The sequence below is a fragment of the Microcaecilia unicolor genome, chromosome 4, assembly GCF_901765095.1.
Source record: "Microcaecilia unicolor chromosome 4, aMicUni1.1, whole genome shotgun sequence".
Lineage (NCBI taxonomy): Eukaryota > Metazoa > Chordata > Amphibia > Gymnophiona > Siphonopidae > Microcaecilia > Microcaecilia unicolor.
Genome location: NC_044034.1, coordinates 102518834 through 102540365, shown reverse-complemented (window position 1 = coordinate 102540365; position 21532 = coordinate 102518834). Strand labels below are relative to the sequence as shown.

General features: G+C 43.4%; 1 protein-coding gene across 4 annotated transcripts in view; it reads right to left on the bottom strand.

The window, feature by feature from the left end:
- The window catches only part of MTRF1 (mitochondrial translation release factor 1), an 89655-nt gene extending 69479 nt beyond the window's left edge, over nt 1-20176 (bottom strand). For 2 of the 4 annotated variants that reach the window (XM_030200548.1, XM_030200549.1), the window contains exons 1-3: nt 16117-16186; nt 13424-13859; nt 7834-7925 (exon numbers count right to left, since the gene is read on the bottom strand). In XM_030200548.1, the coding sequence (XP_030056408.1) occupies nt 7834-7925; nt 13424-13859; nt 16117-16170 (582 nt within the window). In that variant the 5' untranslated portion in view covers nt 16171-16186. Of the gene's footprint in view, nt 1-7833; nt 7926-13423; nt 13860-16116; nt 16187-19107; nt 19189-20092 lie in introns of those variants that run through there. The other 2 variants (XM_030200552.1, XM_030200550.1) reach the window with 2 other exon arrangements.
- Between the last annotated feature and the right edge of the window lie 1356 nt (nt 20177-21532).

Sequence of the window (21532 nt, the reverse complement as noted above, 5' to 3'; positions counted from 1 at the left end):
ATCCAACACTCCCCGGGGTGATCTCCCATACATCAATTCAAATGGTGATACGCCCAGAGAGGCCTGAACATTCTCCCTACACACATACAAAACAAATGGTAACAATAGATCCCATTCCTCATGGGAGGAACCTAACCCTTTCCTCAACAATATTTTCAAGGTTTTATTGAATCTCTCCACCAGGCCATTAGTCTGAGGATGGTAAGCTGCGGTCCGAATATGCTGTATCCCGAAAGCCTCCCACACCTGGGCCAGGGTTCGTGACATGAAATTGGTCCCCCGGTCGGTAATCATTTCCCTAGGAAACCCCACCTCACAAAAGATCCGAATTAGCTGGGCCGCAATAACTTTCGCTGAGGTGGTACGAAGCGGCACGGCCCAGGGATACCTTGTGGCCATATCCATGATCACTAGAATATAGGAATACCCCCTTCGGGACTTATCAATGGGCCCGATCATATCCATTGCCATACGGGTAATAGGAGTCCCTATACGGGGAAGGGGTCGTAGGGGCACTCTGTTCGGTGTTTGCTCTGATACCCTCTGACACTGACCACAGGAGCTGCAAAATTGTTCCACCTCTTTATACACCCCGGGCCAGTAAAATCTGTTTAATACCTGCCGGAGAGTATTCTGAGCCCCCTTGTGACCCCCTAGGATATGATCATGAGACACCCGTAACACCAGGTCCCTAAACCCCCTCGGTACTACTAACTGTTTCTGAGGTTCCTTCCCCCCTGCTAAACAGGACAGCCGATATAGCAACCCCTTGTCACTAACAACCGAGGGAAGCTGGTTTCTCCCTCTTGATCTACCCGCTCCCACGCATACTGCAATGTCTGGTCATCTTTTTGCTCTTTGGAAAAATCAGGGAATCTCTCTAACACCTGTTCCGTATCCCCTGGGAACCTCCCCTGATGAAGGAGCTCTTGACAATGCTGCCGCCTTTGCTCCTGACCTCGTTTCTTTTGCTGAGAGCCTTTCCTGGTCTTCCCCGGCCGCCCCATAACCTCTCCCTGGAATGGAAATACTTGTGCCAGGGACAGTTCCTGCTCCTTCTCCTGCCTCTCCTGGGCCCGGGTAGATACCAAGGCTTGCTTACCACCAAGGCAGTATGTGAATGGAGCCCAATCCCGTCCTAAAATGAGATCCTGAGGTAGCCTAGGAAGTACAGCCACCCACACCCACTGAAGGCCCTCCTGGTCCTGTATGTCTACTAGCCGGACCAGATACCTTGAGGAGGCCCCGTGTATGCACTGAATAGCCACGGACCGGTCTCTCTTCCTACCCTGCTGACCCCCTTTCCGGGCAATCTGCCCCCACAACTTCTGGGAGCACATTGTCTGGTCCGCTCCTGAGTCTAAAAGTCCTTCCACCGGGACCCCTCCTATCTTAACCCAATGCGTAAACTGGGGTTCCTTAGAGGGGGTTACCTGAGATATGAGCCCCAACTTGGCCCTACAATCCCTCCTCACATGTCCCGACTTCCCACATCGGTAGCACATTCTATCATCCTCCTTAGGACCGTCCTCCCTCCACCCAGATCCTTTGAACATTTTACCCCGACCACCCCGCCAGACCCCCTCTCCCCCCCCTGAGTATTGTGACTCCAGGAAGTATTCAAAGCCTTTGATAGCTTCTTCCAGAGTCTCACATCCCTTCCTGATCAAATTAACCCTGATACTGTCCGGTAGAGCCTCTAACAACTGCTCCAGCACCAGATCCTGCATCAACTGAGTCACTGCCCTCTTATCAGGCTCTAGCCATTTGGTAGCCAAGTCCATCAGCTTCTGAGCCAAGGCCTTCGGAGTCTCCCCCTCCCTCCACCTCCAACTCCGAAAGCGCCTGCGATAAGTTTGTCTGCTTACCCCATACCGGTCCAAAATAGCCGTTTTCAGCTTCTGATAATCCACCACGTCCCCTGGCAACAGGCTCCGAAAAGCTGCCAGGGCTTCCCCCGACAGGGCAGGAGCCAGTCTAATGGTCCATTGCTCTGGAGGCCAGGCAGCCGCCAATGCTACCCTCTCAAAAGTCCCCAGATAATCCTCAATGTCGTCCTGCTCTATTAATTTGCCCCAAGGCAACCAATTAACTCGTCCAGGCTCCATGCTTCCAGGCACAGCTCCAGTAGCTGTAGACTCCAATGAAGTACTCTCCTTCCTCGGTAGGGGTACTGCCCGTAACAATTCCTGCACCACCTCCAGCACCGGTTGTATCTGTGCTCGAGAAGCAGCCAAGGAATCCTCTAGAAGTCTCTGAGCCATTTCCTGCTGCTTTTGGAACTGGTGGGCCATAAAAGACAGCAGCTCCTTCGACTCCATGTCGGCTTAGCCACTGGTACCTGTGAGAAAGGGAAAGACAAAGAACACTCTCCAAGTGCGGTATTACCACCACTCTGGCCCTCTATATCCCCCTCCTCCTGGTTACCCGAGTCCCGTATATGCTTACCGGAACTCGGAGTAATGCACGCTTCTTTATCCGGCGGGTTGTTCAGATGATCCCACCACTGCCACCACTTTGTAACCAGGTCCCCCTTCCAGGTGGGAGCCGGGGTTGACCCTGCTTAGCTTTCACTGGCTTCCGTCTGCTTTCCTAGCCAGCCACCGCACTTTCACTTGCTCTCCCTCTCCACCTTGCCAGCTGCTGAGAAAATCAGTCCCACTCCAGCAGAAAGAGCAATCCAAGTTCTTTATTGTTACAGATGTCAGCCTTGTCTAAACACCTCCAATTATCAGCAAACTATAATCCATTTTCAATTACAGGCTTTTGTTTTAAATTCTCCCTCCCCAAACCTCCAGCCACACTATCTTCACCGCAGATAGTTTTGGAGATTTAGCTGGAACCACCTCCTCCCTCACCTCTTACAGTTTAAGTTCCCCCAAAATGCACATGCCTTTCTGTCTTAAAGCCCTTCCCCCCCCTTCCACAGCACTACCTCTTGGGAACAGCCAATATGGTAGCAAGTTGTGCTTTCCAGTTGCTCCCCCACTGCTTTGCTCCCAGCTTCCCCCAACTCCACAACCGGGGCAATGCTGAGGCCACAAAAGCTCTCACCCTGTCTGCACGGGTTAGAGCCAAACCACCCACCTCCATACATTCCCCCTTACCTTCTCCTTCTACCTCTGCTTTATTCCACTCCATCTCCTCCTCCTCCCCAAGCTCCACCAGCTGTTCCCCATCTCCAGGATCAGACCTCATCTCCCAATCAGTCATTCCACCCTCCCCCTCCTGAGAGTTCAGCTGACCCTGCACTGGCTTCTGGGGAGTGTAGTTTTTCTCCTGCATTACAGCTTTCCCTGGCAGTTTGATCCCTAGAGGGCGCCCTGCTCTCCTAGCTGGGCTGAATGACCGGGGATGATGCCGGCTGAAAGAACCACTATCCCCTCTCCCTCGTACCAGCCCTCCAGAGTGCTCACAATTTGCACAGAAAGTGTCTAAAAAGAAAAGCCATTTTCCAAACTGACATGTCCAACTTATAAACACCAAAAAGAAATACAGGCACAATAACTTTTGTCTGGTATCATGAGAGAAATGGCCACACAGATGTGTCTGCAGATCAGTGGAGAAGCCTAGCGGTCAGTGCAGTGGACTTTAAACAATGGCACCCGGGTCAATTCCCACCATAACTCCATTATTTTGGATTGTGCACCCTGCAGGAACACAATAAAACTGTACCTAACTTACACCATGACAATAGCCTTCAAGCCTGCAGGCGACTCCTATATTTAGGTACAGTAGGTAATTTAATGGTTTTGGAGGGCTCGTAATTGCCACTACAAATATACTAGGTAGAGTGGGAATTGGATCTGTAAGCGCTGAATATCAGCACTAATCCAGTTAAGTACTGCCTCTGCACACAGACTACCCACAAAATAGTCAGTGGCCCGTTTTAGAGTTTAGAGAGAGTATTTAGTGGGGGTAAATGCCACTGAATATCCCTGGATAGGCAGCTGAGCACTATTTAACTGGTCAGGAACCTCTCCTACCCAATTAAATGGTGTTGAATACTAACCCTATACCTTTTATTTTTTATGACAGATTCTGAAGGGGACCTCTTTGATGTTGTATTTGGTGAAGATGGATTTATTGGTTTCTGATTAGAATTCTTGACATGGGGGATGTTGGATAAAACTCACTCACTTTCAGTAGTAGTTTAAAGCAAGTTGCATTCAGGTCCAGTACCAGACCATAGAGTGCCAAAACACAGCCAGTATCTTGTTCACAAACAATAAAGCTGTGTCTTAATTTCACTTGCTTAATAAAACAGCATTTTCTAAAAATCAAAATTACAAAAATGAATATTTTCAAATTAAAATTAAAATATCAGCTGTGTTAAATGATTACACCATGTACAGTGCAGTATGCATTAGAGCACCCTGCATTATACATGAAACCATAAAAACACAATTCCTTTACATTTAGAAACATTTCTGCTTTTGATATTTGAAAATCGGCATTTAGATCCATATTGCATCTACAACTCCAGTACATCCTTATAGCAAAGGAACCTGGTTCGGGCAGGACTAGGAAGGGGCCAAAATATGGCCATCCAAGTCTGATTGCACAAAGGGAATGGATGTCTCTGTCCAAAACAATGGATGTTGGTATTTATACCTGGTACCCAGCATGCCTAGGTTACAGAAAGGTGCTTTGATTGAGCCGCTCTCCGCTGGAGGGATTAAAGGAAGTCATCCCCTTAATCTCCCGGTAGTTGCTGTCCCCTCCCCCATCCCAACCTGGATATGAAACTGGAAAGGGATAGCAAGCTCAGTGACAGCTTCAGGAAATATGGACAGTCATGCAACTAATTTTTTTTTTAAATAAATTTCTCATATACCACCTGCAAGCCTGAAAGCTATTGAAGCAGTGCACATTCAGGCAAGGTTCTGTTCCTGGAGGGCTCACAATTATATATTAAAAACAAAACAAAAACAAAGAGTTGAAGTGGGATTAGAACGAGGGTCCTCAGGTTCTTAGCCTGCTGCTCTGACCACTAGGCCACTCTTCCACTCCACGTGGATGTCTATCCAGCTTATTTTTGAAAGAGACTGCCGGCCATCTTCCGACACAAATCGGGAGATGGCCGGCCATCTCCTGAACCCGGCCAAATCGGTATAATCGAAAGCCGATTTTGGCCGGCGCCAACTGTGTTCCATCGCGGAGCCAAACTTCAATGAGGCGTTTCGGCAGGGTAGCGAAGGGAGGACAGGGGTAGGACGGGGCATAGTTACGAGATAGCCGGCTTCGCCCGATAATGGAAAAAAGATGGCTGGCTCTGACGAGCATTTTGCCGGCTTCACTTGGTCCATTTATATTTAGGACCAAGTGTCAAAAAAGTGCCCCAATTGACCAGATGACCATCGGAGGGAATCGGGGATCACCTCCCCTTACTCCCCCAGTGGTCACCAACCCCCTCCCACCCAAAAAAAAAAAAAAAGAAATAAGAAAATTTTGCCAGCCTCTATGCCAGGCTCAAATGTCATACCCAGCTCCATGACAGCAGTATGCAGGTCCCTGGAGCCGTATTTAGTGGGTGCAGTGCACTTCAGGCAGGTGGACCCAGGCCCACCCCCCCCCCCCACCTGTTACACTTGTGGTGGTAAATGTAGAGCCCAACAAAACCCCCCAAAACCCACTGTACCCACATGTAGGTGCCCCCCTTCATCCCTTAGGGCTATGGTAGTGGTGTAGAATTGTGGGAAGTGGGTTTTGGGGGTGGGGATTTGGGGGCTAAGCACCCAAGGTAAGGGAGCTATGCACCTGGGAGTAATTTTTGAAGTCCACTGCAGTGCCCCCTAGGGTGCCCGGTTGGTGTCCTGGCATGTCAGGGGGGCCAGTGCACTGCAAATGCTGGCTCCTCCCACGACCAAAAGGCTTGCATTTCGCCAGGTTTGAGATGGCTGGGCCCAGTTTCCATTATGGCCAAAAATCGAAGCCTGCCATCTCTAAATCCGGCGATCCCTAAACCCGGCGATCTCAACATTTGACCTAAATATTGAGATTTGGCCAGCGCCAACCGTATTATCGAAAGAAAAGATGGCCAGCCATCTTTTTCAATAATACAGTTGGCACCACCCCTTTACGGTACCGGCCATAAAGATGGCTGACCATCTATTTGGCCGGCGCCGTTTGATTATGCCCCTCCACATGACCATTTTATAACATGGACATGCTTATGCTACTACAATGATGTTCATGCCCCTTGTTTTGCCCTGGTCATAGTTTGGATGCTTCAATTTGTAAAATTAATGTCTATGTTGGACATAACCAGCACATGAATGTCCATGTCTCATATATGTGACCGCCTCTGGGGAAAATATAAGTCACCAGAAACAAAAAATGAGGTTTCAATAAATTGTATTAGAGCAAACAATTTGTAATATAACATTCCAAACCTCAGCCTTTTATGTGAAAAAAAATTAACAAGTTACAGAAGTTCAAATGCATAACTTTTCCAGACTGCTTATGGACCCGTGACATGAAAACTGGCCATTCTCAACATTTTGGATCTGTTACTTTAGTCATGTTTTCCTAGAGACGGTCACATCTTAGAACAGGCTGTACATCGGCAGATCTAAACTACTAGTATCACCACCGACGTACTGATTTCGACAGCCTTATTCCAAGTTGGACATCCTTTCTAAAATGCCATGCTGTGCTTTTTGTGCACTTCCTTTTTCTACTTCTTTCTGATTTGTATCTGTTACCTGCTGGGAACAATGAGCTATCACTACTGAAGAGGGAAAAAAGTGATGTGCCACTGGTCAAAGGTGACCAGTCTTCATTTATTTTTTGGTAAATCAAGTATTTGGCTTGGCTGGTGTTCCCTTTGAGTCATATTCAACTCAATTAACATTTTTGGGTTTTCTTAATAAGCCAGCTTCTCTAAAAGTGATGTGGTTGCTATAGAGATCCACCCACTTATGAAGAAATATAGTAACATACATAGTAACATAGTAGATGACGGCAGAAAAAGACCTGCACGGTCCATCCAGTCTGCCCAACAAGATAAATTCATATGTGCTACTTTTTATTTGTACCTGTCCTCTTATCAATAAGTTGTTGGTAATATAAACTCACTCTTCTCTGTAGCTGTAATGTAACCTAACTTTCTGATATACAGATAATGTGTTCTTAGCTCATTAAGTACAAAGTAAGCCTGCTGCAACCGCATTGTTTCTTCACTGATCTGCAGAAGGGGGCCTAGTTTTTCAGAATTAGTCACAAATATATTAATTTAGTCCAATAAAAAGATATCACCTTTACTTTACCTAGGATTTTTATTCCACTCACACCAAATAATGGTTTAGAGCCGATTACATTTTTTAACTAACCAGTGACAACAACTGGAATATATAAACATAAAACAAGATTACTAATGAATAGCAGAAACTAGCATGGTAGAACGTTTCCTAAATAAAATAGTTCGGAAAACCAATCACAGATGTAGGTAAGATGTTCCAGGCCTTAGCAGATCAATAAGAAAACAAGCCATAAAACATTCTCTTTGAACGGAAGCCCTTAAAGGAAGGAAATGACAGCCTTAGAAATTTTTCTTGTATCATGATGTGAGGTTAAAACTATAATTAAAGAAAAAACATGTATGCCAGAGCAAAGCCCTGAACTATTTTAAATACAAAACAATAGAACTTAAAAATTATTCAGCAACCAGTGAAGTTGGACATACAGATGGGACACAAGATATAGCATGGACTGCTTAGGTGTCTCTAACAATAGACAATACATCAAATATTTAATCAACTTGGTAAGGATTGAGTGTACAAGGAGCTTTTACCACCTTGACAGTCATCTGTTAACCTGCTTCCAGTTTACCTTTCTGTACAAGCTGTAGATTACTTGGTTGATGGATTTTCTTTCCTCTAGAACTAGGTCCAGCAGCTGCCCCTCCTCTCTGCTGTCTAGATCTGAAGTTAAAAGTAAGGGAACGTTAAAAACTTTCATATCATCAACTCTACCCAAACTGCAATTGCTGAGCTTTACTAACTTATGAACAGTATCAGATTGTTAAAAGAGTTCCAAGACTTACAATCCTAAGGCCACGACATAAAGTATCACATACCATGTAAAATTAGTTTATCTTGTTGGGCAGACTGGATGGACCATTCAGGTCTTTTTCTGCCATCATTTATTATGTTACTATCAGACTGTCATACTATAGACCGCTTGCTAACTAGCATAGTGAAACATAACTGCTAAATCTCTGGTAAATACCTGCACTTATATTAAGTGTTCTCAAAGGAAGTGAGGTGGAATCGTGAGGTGTCTGCTACTACTATACTAACATTTCATTAAAACTGTGATTATTCTAGGAGTCACAGCAGTGCTGTACAGCATATATGATAGTATGAACGCTTTGGCATGATGTTTCAATTTATATAGTAAGAAATGTGGAACTATTTACTAAAAAAGTTACAAAATTATAAGATAAATTCATAACACCCATCCTTTTCCCTCTCCCTTACTCCTCACATAAAACAAAGCCTCCTAAAACAAGCATCATCTTCAGCTATGCTAAAAGTTAACTCCTCCCACCACATCAACACCTATTAGATACCTATTCACTACCCAGATACGTCTGTTTCAACTACCAGATCTTCACCAACCTATGGAACTGCAAGCAATCTGTACCTAACTCCTTCAGAAGGGAATTCCACAACAGGTGACAAATGAAAAAGCCTTTCCCATGGTTTCCTATGTTTCTGATCTGCCGAGAATAAAAAAAAACAACAACAACAACAACAAAACATTTCCTGACAGCTGGCAACTGGGCACATAAGCTTCTAATTTACCTCACAGCTATCTGAGGCGTAATCCCTCTAGGACCTTAAAATCTTGGTAAAAATGTAGGGGCAAAACAAGCACTATGTATAGACTTGCATGTACTTATATGGCCAAATATATGTCATAAATATATGGCACAATCCAGCATTAAAAACCTGATTATAACATGCAAACTCAGAGGTTTCATCTTTAGGACATGCGGAGACATCCAGTCTGATAAAGGCAAAACAACTGTTTGCAACAACTACTCTTGTTTACTATACTTGGGACAGAAGCTGCTGATAAGGTTCCCAATCAGGCTGTTATCAGAATTGACAGCCAAGGACAGAAAGTAGGTCAGCAATACAGCTACGGCTTCTGATTTCTCTATAAAAAGAGGCTCTTGTCAGAGATAGTGGCTGCTGTGTCAACATCCCATCCGAGGGATTAAGATCTGTGTTGGACCAGACTGATATCCGAGAGATACGCCGACATATGAAGGATGGCATCAGGTTGTATGTGCCATGTACCTTTGTAAGTGCTCTGGGCTCAGAGTAACTCTTTGTACTTCGGAGTCTAGTAAGGGATTTAGGTGTGTTTACTCTTGGGCTTTGTCTTCATTTCTGTCTCTTATAACATGTTTGTCGCTATTGTAATTAAAATAATTGCCCTATTTTTTTATAATACTTGGGTATGGTGTTAGTTCTTTCTATTGTTTTGGCGCAGTGGGCTTGGATCTAAGGAAAAGAGGAATACATTTGCACCTGACATTTCACTCACTAAAGCTGGTCCTGTCTGGGACCCATTTCTTTCAGAATTTATACTAAGTGTCAGGTACCCCAAAAACAGTGTTATCTGTATTGTGCCTACAACATAGAATATGTGATTCTAATTTCACTATGAGGTTCTTAATTTACAAGAGTCACACATATTAGACACAAGGGAAATTCTATAAAGGGCACCAATTTGGAGCCTGTTCTGTGAAGGAAAGTAGTAGGCACCTACTTTCTTTTATAGAACACTAGTGTAGCTGCATATATACATGCATATGCGTTTAGGCACAAGCACTTACATCAGCCACAGAGCTGGTATAAATGATTGTACCTAGATCAGGGAGATATCTGTGTAAAGTTACATGTATAAGTATGTGTTCTGAAGGTGGGTGTTCACATGGGCAAAGTATATGTTATTGAATATATGCACTTACTTACAGAATATCATGTAGCTGAACTATTATTTGAATACTTTTTTTTCCACATACACACATACATAACAATGATATGGGCATTTACGTGTGTATTTGGCACCTAAATCTACGTGGCTCCTTACAGAATTACCTCAAACATGAGAAAAACCTCTTCAGAAACAATGCCCGAGTGTAACTTATAGCTTGCACTTCAATGTCCTCAAATAATCTGGACTGTTTTAACTGATCATGGTAATTAAAATGTACCAACAAACAATTTAATCTAACTCCAGCACTAACATACATTCAAAATGAATCATGACTGCAACAGAACCAAGTTACTTACTTATTGGAGGTGTTTTCCTGGGAGGTCACCCGATGCAGTCCATGCATAGAACAGCCCTGCATCACTGCATGGGTCTACTTCAGATTTTTTTCTTTTAGCTTAACATGGAATGCAACAATATACCCAAATGCGCCCTCTGCAAACTCCAATTCAATAAGGTCAAGTGGGTGACAACTGAGAAACTCTACTACTAGTTTGCACTCTCCTGCAATCTGATGCCAAAAATGCCCTCAACGCTTTGCCCAAATCATTAATGCTGCTTCATTGCCACATGCAAGCTCCTAGTACTGCCCTACTTTTTCACATATGATACCGAGGTGGCATGGTTCAAGCATATTCAAACTACCTGTCCCACTACTTGCAAGAGAAAATTGTGCAGTGAAAGATCAATTGCACTCATCTGTTTATGGATCATGTTCTTTCCTTTAATGACCACTAGCCTGGAACAAGCCATCCCCGATAGTGGACTCCAATAGTTGCATCCAAGGAATTACCCGTTGCAGTGGATCCTACCTTTGCTTAAGTTCTCCCTCTTGGGAGCCACCACTTCAGGCTGCTTCTCACTTCCATCCTCAACAAGAGTCTCAACTTATACATAGAGTTCAAAGGAGCACATCTGACAAACAATGATCACTGCAATGACATGCGAGTTTGCGTCATTGTCCCCAGATACTTCAAGTAGTCTTATTATTATTATTTATTGCATTTGTATCCCACATTTTCCCACCTATTTGCAGGCTCAATGTGGCTTACATAGTTTTGTTAACATTGTTATTCCAGGATATCAGATACAGTTAGTATTGTGCAGAGATTAAGTAAAGGAAGAAAGAAGAAGGAAGGAAGGGAGTGATTAGGGTAATTATAGAAGGTGGGGTTTAAGAACTGAGTGGGTTGGTGAGGTGGATTAGTGAGGCTATCGGTTCTCATTGTAGGCTTTGTTGAAGAAATACGTCTTGCGCTTATGGGCTGCTGCTTTGTGCATGCAGTATCTATATCTGCTAAGTCTCATTCTGTATCAAACTAAGTCCTCAGGTACTCTAGTGACTGGGACAGGTTGAAACTGCTCTTACCTTTGTTCACAAACCAGCTTGGTGGATCACCATGACCATAAACTGTAAGCTCTCCTCCTCTGACTTTGCTCTTATCAGCCAATCAAGTATAGATGGGTTGGTACTTCTTCCCTTTTTAGGAAGGCTGCTACAACTACCTTCACTTTCAAGAAAATGTATGGGGCTGTAGCCATTATTCCTGAGTTAAATCAGATCTGCAGAGCCCTACACCCACTTCAGGATATAAGTATGTGCGTGAACGGCAACTGCCAAAACAGAACTACCCCCTATTTTCTCTAGGACTCTGAGGCCTGATCTCCAGTGAGCATGGTAACCTATTTCTGCTTTCCGTTTTGCTTTGCTGAACTAGTCACCCTGACCCCTCTGTTGGGGACAGAGCAAACAGTGGGGGAACACCTGGGATCCATTTGATGGCAGGAGGGCTGGATCCAATGGTATGGACTATCTGGAAAGATTGACAGGAACTAGGTGCTCTCAGCATCATGCTCTGATGAGGGCCAACATCTGTGCTTCTTTGCCTTCGCTTGATGCTCAACATCGAAAACCTTCAATGATGGTACCAAACACACAGAGAACTCTTTGTCTTTTTCAGATGGGTATCAATCAATATCTGATCACTCAGGGACTACCTGATGCTCACTGACAGACACTGATGTCTTCTTCACAGAAATGCATTTCCAGTATCCAGTGCAAAACAAGGGTCCTTTACATCTGATGCAGTAAATTCCAATCAACATGGATTTGACCTTGATAAACTAAAGAGCCTTTCCTTTTGTTCTTCATCGCTAAAAAAACATTTGTATGTCAGGCCTATGCACCACAAGCACCAGTTACGAGTATCTATACTGGATATTGCCTTACTTGCACCACCTTTACCCGTAGTTCTTGAAGCTGCTGCATCCTTTTGGGACATATCTCCAAAAAATAGATAAAATTTTATTTAAAAAATGGCCCAGCCATGCCATCAAAGAGCACCTAAAAATGGTGAGAGGCAGGTGCAAAAAGAAAAATGGAACCACTACCCCCCCCCCCCCCAAAAAAAAAAAAACCCACCCACAAGATAGCACAAAAACCTAAACTAGGGAAAGGTATGAGGAAAAAGAGATGACACATATGTAACGTAATTATATAAAAAAAAATGTTTACCATGAGCTAGAAGTATGTTTGACCTGCTCTGTGGAAAAACAAAGAACTGAGGCTACCCACGTGATGACGCAATGTGGGAACTAACAAATAAGGGCAGTCAAGCTCAACATTCTTAGACTTGAAAAGCTAGGGAAGACTTTTCCATGCATGGGCTCTACTAGATGACAGCATTCATTTGTGAGGGTATTCCATCTTGCTAGCCCTTGGAGAAAATCATCTACTCTCAGAAAGGAACAATAATTTTAAAATACTCTTTCAATCTGAATTCTGAATTATTCCAACAAGTCTATTAATCCGCATGTTAACACGTAAAATGTAAAGGCTTGCCAGGAGGGGTCTTTTTTATATGTTTCTCCTAAGGTGTCTTTGCACATCCCTTTTATTCCACACAAATATTATCATATCAGAGTCCTATTGCTTGCCCACTCTACCTTCCAAGCACAAAGTTTAGTCTGAGAAAGTAAAACCAAAGAGGGAAGTCTGAAACACCCTTGTGCCATAAAGGGAAAGGGAAATGGGACTTAATATATCGCCTTTCTGTGGTATTTTTGCAGCTACATTCAAAGCGGTTTACATATATACAGGTACTTATTTTGTACCTGTGGCAATGGAGGGTTAAGCGACTTGTCTACAGTCACAAGGAGCTGCATAAAGCATTTTTATCTCCTTCCCTTCCACTCCCAACAATATCTTCACAGAAGGTGGCAATTGTTGAACTCTTGTTCACACAAATGGTTTTTAGCAAAAAGAAAATAGGATTGTTAAGTCATTCTTAACTCCAAATTATCATGCTCAGTTCATGTTACAATTTTTGTTGGGGGTAGTCTACAATCTTAGAAAATGAGATACATCAAGTAAATATGGAAAATGGATCCTCTTCCATTTGTTACATACCTGCACACATGCTTTCTAATTCCTCAGCCTCTCTTTCTGCCTGCTGTATTTCTTGAAACACTTTAACAAGTGGAGACAGGTAAGCATGTCTTTTTCCAAAAGCCTGGCGTTCATCCTCACTGACCGATGAAAGACTTAGTACATGACTAATGCGTCCATGCTCTTGTGTCACAGCCTCCAAGTACTTCTGCACGGCTTTATGCTTCAATGGAGCTCCAGAATCCTGATGGAAGCATCTCTGGCTCTGGTTTTGAAATTTATGACAAGGTCTAACTGCTCTCAGAAAATACGCCTTCCTGAAAACAGCTAGCGCTGTAATCTGACCTCTCTTCTCAAAAGAATAAAGATAACGGTGACAGAGATGGCAAGAATTAGCAAGCAAACTTTTAAAAATGTTGATGCATTTGAGATGTTTCATCTTGGTGGCTTGTCTGACCTGAAATTAAGAAATACATACATAGTTAATTAAAAGGGCAATTCCAGTCTGGAACATTTCTGGGTTCAGCACCTGGTGTAGGACTGGCAAAAAACATCATTCCTTGTGGCAAAACCTAAGTAAAGAAGTAGCTACTGTAGCCACAGTTACAGGAAATAATTATAATTATCAAAGAAAGGTTCAACATAATTGAGACCTGTCAGCTAATTTCTGTCTATGCCAAGTTTTAGTCCCTCAGATTAATCATGGGACGTTAGTCCATTAGGCATTTTTTTTCTTTAACTTTAGAAAATTAAAAATCACAATATGCAAACATGTACATGATTCTACAGCAAGTGTGTTCAGTTGCAGGTCTTTAATACACCATGTGTGGAGTTACAATTTATATCTGCTTACTATGTTTATTTCAAATGTATATCCAATTATCACAGAGGGTTACAACTAAATATAGATAATGAAATACATGCAAACATAAAATGGTGTAAATGTCCATGGCTTCACCATGTGTGGAGTTACAATTTATATCTGCTTACTATGTTTATTTCAAATGTATATCCAATTATCACAGAGGGTTACAACTAAATATAGATAATGAAATACATGCAAACATAAAATGGTGTAAATGTCCATGGCTTCATTTTAGCTGTAATTTTTGTAGCTTTTGAGGCAATTATAATAGAAATCTTTTTTTTAATTATAATTATATCCCTCCAACCTCCCTTTCCTGTTTTGCTGGATTCTACTACCGGTACTTAATTGGGGAAACTGAGGATTCTAAGTGAGAAGATTGGCTGGTAGGGGGTGAAAGGAGGAAAGAGATCAGCTGGAGATAGGGCAGCAGGTTGATAGCAGAATATATAAGACAGGACTGAAACTACATAGTAGTTTAATGGATTGCAGACCAGAGAAGTCAGGGCTCAAATCCCATGTAAGAGCTTGGGAAAATCACTTCATTCACCATTGCCTCAGGTACAATTTAACAAGTGAGTTCACTTGTTCAGATAACTCACCTTGTGTTTGGAAAAGGCAAGTAATAGATCTAAAACTTAAAAATTAGATGTGTATGTGGAAAATCTACTTTGGACTTTCCCCTTTCCTGATATTACCCTGCCTCTTTTCTTAAGTGGGTACTTTAATCCATAGAGGGTGTGGTGATTTGGAGTACACTACTTACCCATGGGAAATGCTTTGAGAATAGAGAGCTGCATGGGAATGGGACTGCGGGATCTCCACTGGGATGGAAGAAGTTGCTATAGAATACCCATGAGAGTGTAATCAAAATCTCTGGTGACTCCATAATAAGGTTTGGAATGCACGGAGAGCGGCAACTGGAGCACCAAAATGAGGCTTGGAGCACATGGAGAGAGGCAGTTGGAGTGCTAGAAAGAGGACTGGAATGCCCAGAGGCAGCTGGAACACTCACTGGTTGAATAGTGAATACCATCCAAAAAACACTGGAGGCTGCTTGGGTTGGGAGGAAACAAAGGGCTGCGAGCAAATAAATAATAGGTGCCAACTCCTGCGGGTATGGGTGAGGATGGAGGAGATTAATTGTAGGAATGGAATGGATCTTAGTGGGTACAGGTGTGTATGTGTTAGATTCCATTGGGGATGGGTGAAATTTCTGGCCCTATGCAACTCTCTAATTGAAAACTGTCCTCATAAAGTATGCATTACTAACAGGAGGGGAGAGGGGAGAAGTTGGAAATGCCAATTGTTATAAGGAATTTGATTCACTCTGGTTGTTGTTCTTGCTATTGTTCTTATATATATTTGATGTTTTTGTTTACCGGATTATACAGTCAATAAAATATTTATTTAATTTATTAGGATTTATTTAACGCCTTTTTAAGGAATTCACTCAAGGCGGTGTACAGTAAGAATAGATCAAACATGAGCAATAGGCAATTACAGCAGTCAAAATACTCAAAAAACAATTCAAAGTATGGTATAGTATACTACTTACAATGTCAACACAATATGTAATAGAACATTATAACTGATAATGAAGGGTAAAGCAAAGATGGAACATATAGATAGGTAAGAGAGTAAGAAGTTAAAAAGTAGGTGGCTGGTTTAAAGAAAGTTGCACATGAGGTCAGAGAGATGGTTAAATATTATCTCAGCTAGGGTAGGAGTGGGTAAACATGTCTTGCTGCAGTAGGTACAGCCCGAGTCACTCCTTGTGTGTGCAAGTGAGACTAACACATTAGTTACTTCTTCCATTAAAGGTCTGGTTGAACAGCCAAGCTTTCACCTGCTTCCTGAAGTAGATAACCTTGTGTTCAGCGGAGCCTTTAAGGCAGTGCATTCCAGCTTGTTGGGGGCTACTCCGGAGAAGGCTTGCTTGTGGGTATCACATCGTGTAATGTCTTTTGGAGAGGGTGTGATAGTCCTTTAGTGGACCTTAGTGTCCTTGGCGGTGTGTGGAGGATCATCCTATTCTTCAGGAACTCGGGGCCATTTCCTTTCAGGGCCTTGAAGATCATAGAGTTTTAAATTTGGCTCTGTATTGTACTGGTAGTCAATGAAGTTTTTGCAAAAATGGTGTGATGTGGTCACACCGCTTGCAACCTTCTATCAGTCTTGCTGCTGCATTCTGAATCAACTGGAGCTGGTGCAGGCCCTTTGTAGTCAGACTATTGTATACTGAATTGCAGTAATCCAGTCTTGATGTTATCATGGAATGCACAACTGGGATAAGATTTCCATTCTCAATGTAAGGAGAGAGGCAGCTTACATTACTTATCAAGAATGTTCTTTTTTTTGTTGTTGTTTTTTTGCAGATTTGTTAAGATGTCTGAGACAACCCCATCTACCTGATCCCATCACCCTGCTGACTTTGTTTTGTTAGACTAGAGTCATATGAATTTTCAAATGCTAAAATGGGGTCATGTCATCTAAAACTTTGAATAGCAATGAGTTATAATATAACCAAAATCCTCCATTTCCATTCTGAACAGCCTACTTAAAAATTCAGCTGCCTAACCCAAATTTATCTTCCTCTCATGCTGTTATGACTGTGTTGCCCCTCTTCTCAGATTCTACATACTACTACTTCTCACTTGCAACTATTATTTGCTCTGAAGCTCCACTCTAATTCTCCTGTTCCCCTATGCTATATCCCTCTTCATAGCAGCCAATGTTTCAAACGATTAGACTATCTATATAAATAATTCTCACCTCCAATTCTGAAGCTCACTGTGTGGCAGGGAAACACTGAAGCCCTGTACTGTTGTAGGCTGTCAGCACCACTCACTCTCACTCAGACACCCGCCCTCAGCCACGCCCCATCCGGACATAATTCGTAACCGCAACGTTTTAATGAAGCCCCCAAGCTCCACCCACTTTCGTGAAGGGTTCGTAACTTCATGGTGGTGAAGCCTCTCCACTGCCCATGTCTCTCTGTCACGCCCTCACGTCGAACGTGATGACGTCAAGGGCGGAACAATTTCGGGGAACGAAAGGAACGCGAGAAGTTCGCCTCCGTCAGCAGAGGTACGCACAGGCTTCGGGGAAGGTTTTCCGGATGAAAGGCTGGTGTCCACAGGGTCGCGCCACGAGGGGGCCAGGCAGTAACACCAAGGGGGGTGGGGGTCAACTCGGTGGGAGGGGCGTGAACGGGGCCTTGAACTGGGAGGGAGTGGGTCTGCAACTCACCAGGGAGGGAGAAACGGAGGGACAGAGGGGGGTATGGAACTCGGCAAGGAGGGAGGATGGATGGGGATTTCCCTTGCTAGCGCCCGTTTCATTGCGTTTCGAAACGGGCCTTTCTTACTAGTAAGAATGTAAGTGTTACCATACTGGGACAGACTGAAGGTCCATCAAGTCCAGTATACTGTTTCCAACAGTGGCAAATTCATGTCACAAGTACCTGGCAAGATCCTAGAACAGTAAAACAGATTTTATGTTGCTTATTCTAGAAATAAGCAGTGGATTTTCCCAAGTCCATCTTAATAATGGCTTATGGATTTTTTTTTTAAGGAAATTATCCAAACCTTTTTAAAACTCTGCTAAGCTAACTGCTTTTACCACATTCTCTGGTAACAAAGTCCAGATTTAATTACCCATTGTCTGAAGAAATATTTTCTCTGGTTTGTTTTAAATTTACTACTTAGTACATTGGTTCCCAAATCTGGTCCTGGAGGCACCCCATCCAATCAAGTTTTCAAGATATCCACAATGAATATTCATGAGAGACACTGCCTCCACTGCATGCAAATCTCTCATATAAATATTCATTTATGCAATTCTAACAAAAGACCAGTTTCATTATTTATAGATTGGATTTTATTCTTCAGAACCTACTTTTGTCACCCGATTCCCGCTACCCTCAATGTCAGACATGTTTCCTTCACCACTTCCTCCATTCTCAGCACTGTAACCCGGGTCTCGCGATCCCCACTAGCTCAGTTTTCTTTACCACCAGATGTGTCAGGGGACCATACTCACGGTTCCAGATCACCTGCATAGTAACATAGTAGATGACAGCAGGAAAAGACCTGCACGGTCCATCCAGTCTGCCCAACAAAAACTCATATGTGCTACTTTTTGTGTATACCTTAGCTTGATTTGTACCTGTCCTTTTCAGGGCACAGACCATATAAGTCTGCCCAGCACCATCCCCACCTCCCAACCACCAGTCCCGCCTCCCACCACCGGCTCTGGCACAGACTGTATAAGTCTGCCCAGCACCATCCCCGCCTCCCGCCACCGGCTCTGCCACCCAATCTCGGCTAAGCTCCTTAGGATCCATTCCTTCTGAACAGGATTCCTTTATGTTTATCCCATGCATGTTTGAATTCCTTTACCGTTTTCATTTCCACCACCTCCTGGCTTTCTTGGGGGGGGGGGGGGGTTGTGACTGTATAGCGAGGTGCGATGAGGTGCAGCGGTGTGACAGGAACAGAGCTGGGTAGGCTGGGGTTTGGAATGGAGATTACTTGTGGAAGGGACAGGTTAGATTGTCACAGGGATGGGTGGGAACAGGTTAGATTCCTGTCCCCATGCAACTCTCTACTCCACTCTTTTAATATTTCACAAACTCCACCACTACTATCACTCCCCAAAGAAGCTCTCTATTTCTGCACTTTATCCTGCCAACCCGTTCCCTGGGCAGGCCTCACTATCTCACACTTCAGCCCACGGGCAAGAATCTCCCTATCCATGCACTTCTGGAAAAAAAATCTGACACTGCTGTCTCAATAGGGTCCGGGTAAAACACAGATCCTACGGATATTTTCCTCACCACCTTAACGCCAGTGTTTTGACTGGCGTTACTACTTTTTACCGATGCACACTGTCTCGCCACACCACAGTACAAGATCAGAGTCTGCCGGGTCCCCCTCCCCCCCGACGCATCAGTAAGAGCGTGAAAAAGTGGAGGGGAGGGGAGAATAAATCCACAGTGCTAAAAACATCAACACTTTTTTTTTAAAGCACAATATTTGTTCAACAGCCAAACAAGAAAAAGGTGAACTTTTAAAGGTTTTCTAAGAGGATCCGGAAGGATCCCACTGTATCCGTCTTTTACCATTTGATCGTGCATGGAGAGGCGTGGGTGAGAGGGCTGTAAAAAGGGAGGGAGGGAGGGAGCTGGAATAAATTTTGGTAAGGGGGACATACATGGAGAGGGAAGAAGGGAAATAGATCACATGGAATAGAAGGGGATGGAGAGGAGAGGGGGACATGCTACTCATGGATGGGAGGGAAAGGAAAGGGGACCTGCTGCTCATGGATTTTTTTTATGTGCATTATTTTAAAATTGTTATTTAGCAGAGTATGGAAGAAAATGTATTTACATTACTTTTACCAGTATTTATAATCTGGCTTTCTTGTTGGGGGGGGGGGGGGGGGAGGTTGTGACTGTATAGCGAAGTGCGATGAGGTGCAGCGGTGTGACAGGAACAGAGCTGGGTGGGCTGGGGTTTGGAATGGAGATTACTTGTGGAAGGGACAGGTTAGATTGTCACAGGGATGGGCGGGAACAGGTTAGATTCCTGTCCCCATGCAACTCTCTACTCCACTCTTTTAATATTTCACAAACTCCACCACTACTATCACTCCCCAAAGAAGCTCTCTATTTCTGCACTTTATCCTGCCAACCCGTTCCCTGGGCAGGCCTCACTATCTCACACTTCAGCCCACGGGCAAGAATCTCCCTATCCATGCACTTCTGGAAAAAAAATCTGACACTGCTGTCTCAACACAGAGCCTACGGATATTTTCCTTACCACCTTAACGCCAGTGTTTTGACTGGCGTTACTACTTTTTACCGACGCACACTGTCTCTCCACACCACAGTACAAGATCAGAGTCTGCCGGGCCCCCTCCCCCCATGACGCATCAGTAAGAGCGTGAAAAAGTGACGTTAACACGTTGAAACCAATTAGGTTAATCTGTTTCCACTCTCCCGTGCAGCCGTCATCCAGAATTGAACAAACTCAAAACGAAACATTGCAAACGTGTGAGCTGCTGCATCCATGTTGTCGTTCTTTATTGTTGGTGGCATTTTTATTTAATCTCACTTATATTTTCAAACGTCGGCTTGTGCAGCATACGGATGTAAACAGAGGAAGTATAAAACGGAATAATATTTAATAGGTAGAGTCATTTGTTAGAAACTGTAATCAATGTGTCATTTGGATAGGGCCATCCTAGCAGCACTGTTACATTTGTGCAGAGGGTCGTCGCCCCCCCCCCCCCGATAAAGGGCCACTAAAACAGATATCGTGGTATGAGAATCATGTGCTCCACATTCACAGTTTCTATTTATTTATTATTTATTACATTTATATCCCACATTTAATATTAATTAGATTGAAACCTGGGAGCATTTAAAATCTTTTTTTTTCCTGTGCCTAGATCAAAAGAGAAAGATGGTTTGTGGAATGCAGTGGTATATTATAAAAATTTAAGATCTGCGGGTCCGTATGATCTGTGCTTTACCCAGACCTGTCTTAGTAATACTCGTACCATGGGATATTACAGCACCAATAAGTTATTTCACTTTTTGACATCCAGACTCTGCTACACTAAACGCTTCCAATCTGCCAGAGGCTGAGCATAGGACTACACTTCCCACAATACACGCAGCAGAACCCAGGACCTGGGTAAAAAGTAAACTGTCCCTTGTTCTTTTGATGCCTTTTTATTTTTTTATCTTATCATATGAAAATGTTAGCGTAAGATCCTAAATTCTGTAGTGATCTTCCTAAAAATACTTAAGTCCGTATTACTTAACGAGCAATCAGCGGCGCAGCAAAAAAGTCATTCGGCCAGTTCTGCATATCGGCAACTAACTACTAGGACTTAACGCATCTACGCAAGTAGATTGTAAATTGTACAATTTAGATTGTAAGCTCTTTGAGCAGGGACTGTCTCTCTTTGTTAAATTGTACAGCGCTGCGTAACCCTAGTAGCGCTCTAGAAATGTTAAGTAGTAGTAGTACGCAAGTGGAGTGTTTTTGACACTTCCTACCAAGGTTACCTACTACTACTACTACTACTTATAATTTCTAAAGCGCTACTAGATGTACGCAGCGCTGTACACTTCCAAGAAGGAACAAAAAGAGATTTAATAGACAAGAATGGAAGAGAGCCTATCTAGTCCACTGCAAGCAAGGAAGCCAATCTGTTCCACTTCCCCGCGTAGAAGTCATATAGTACACTCA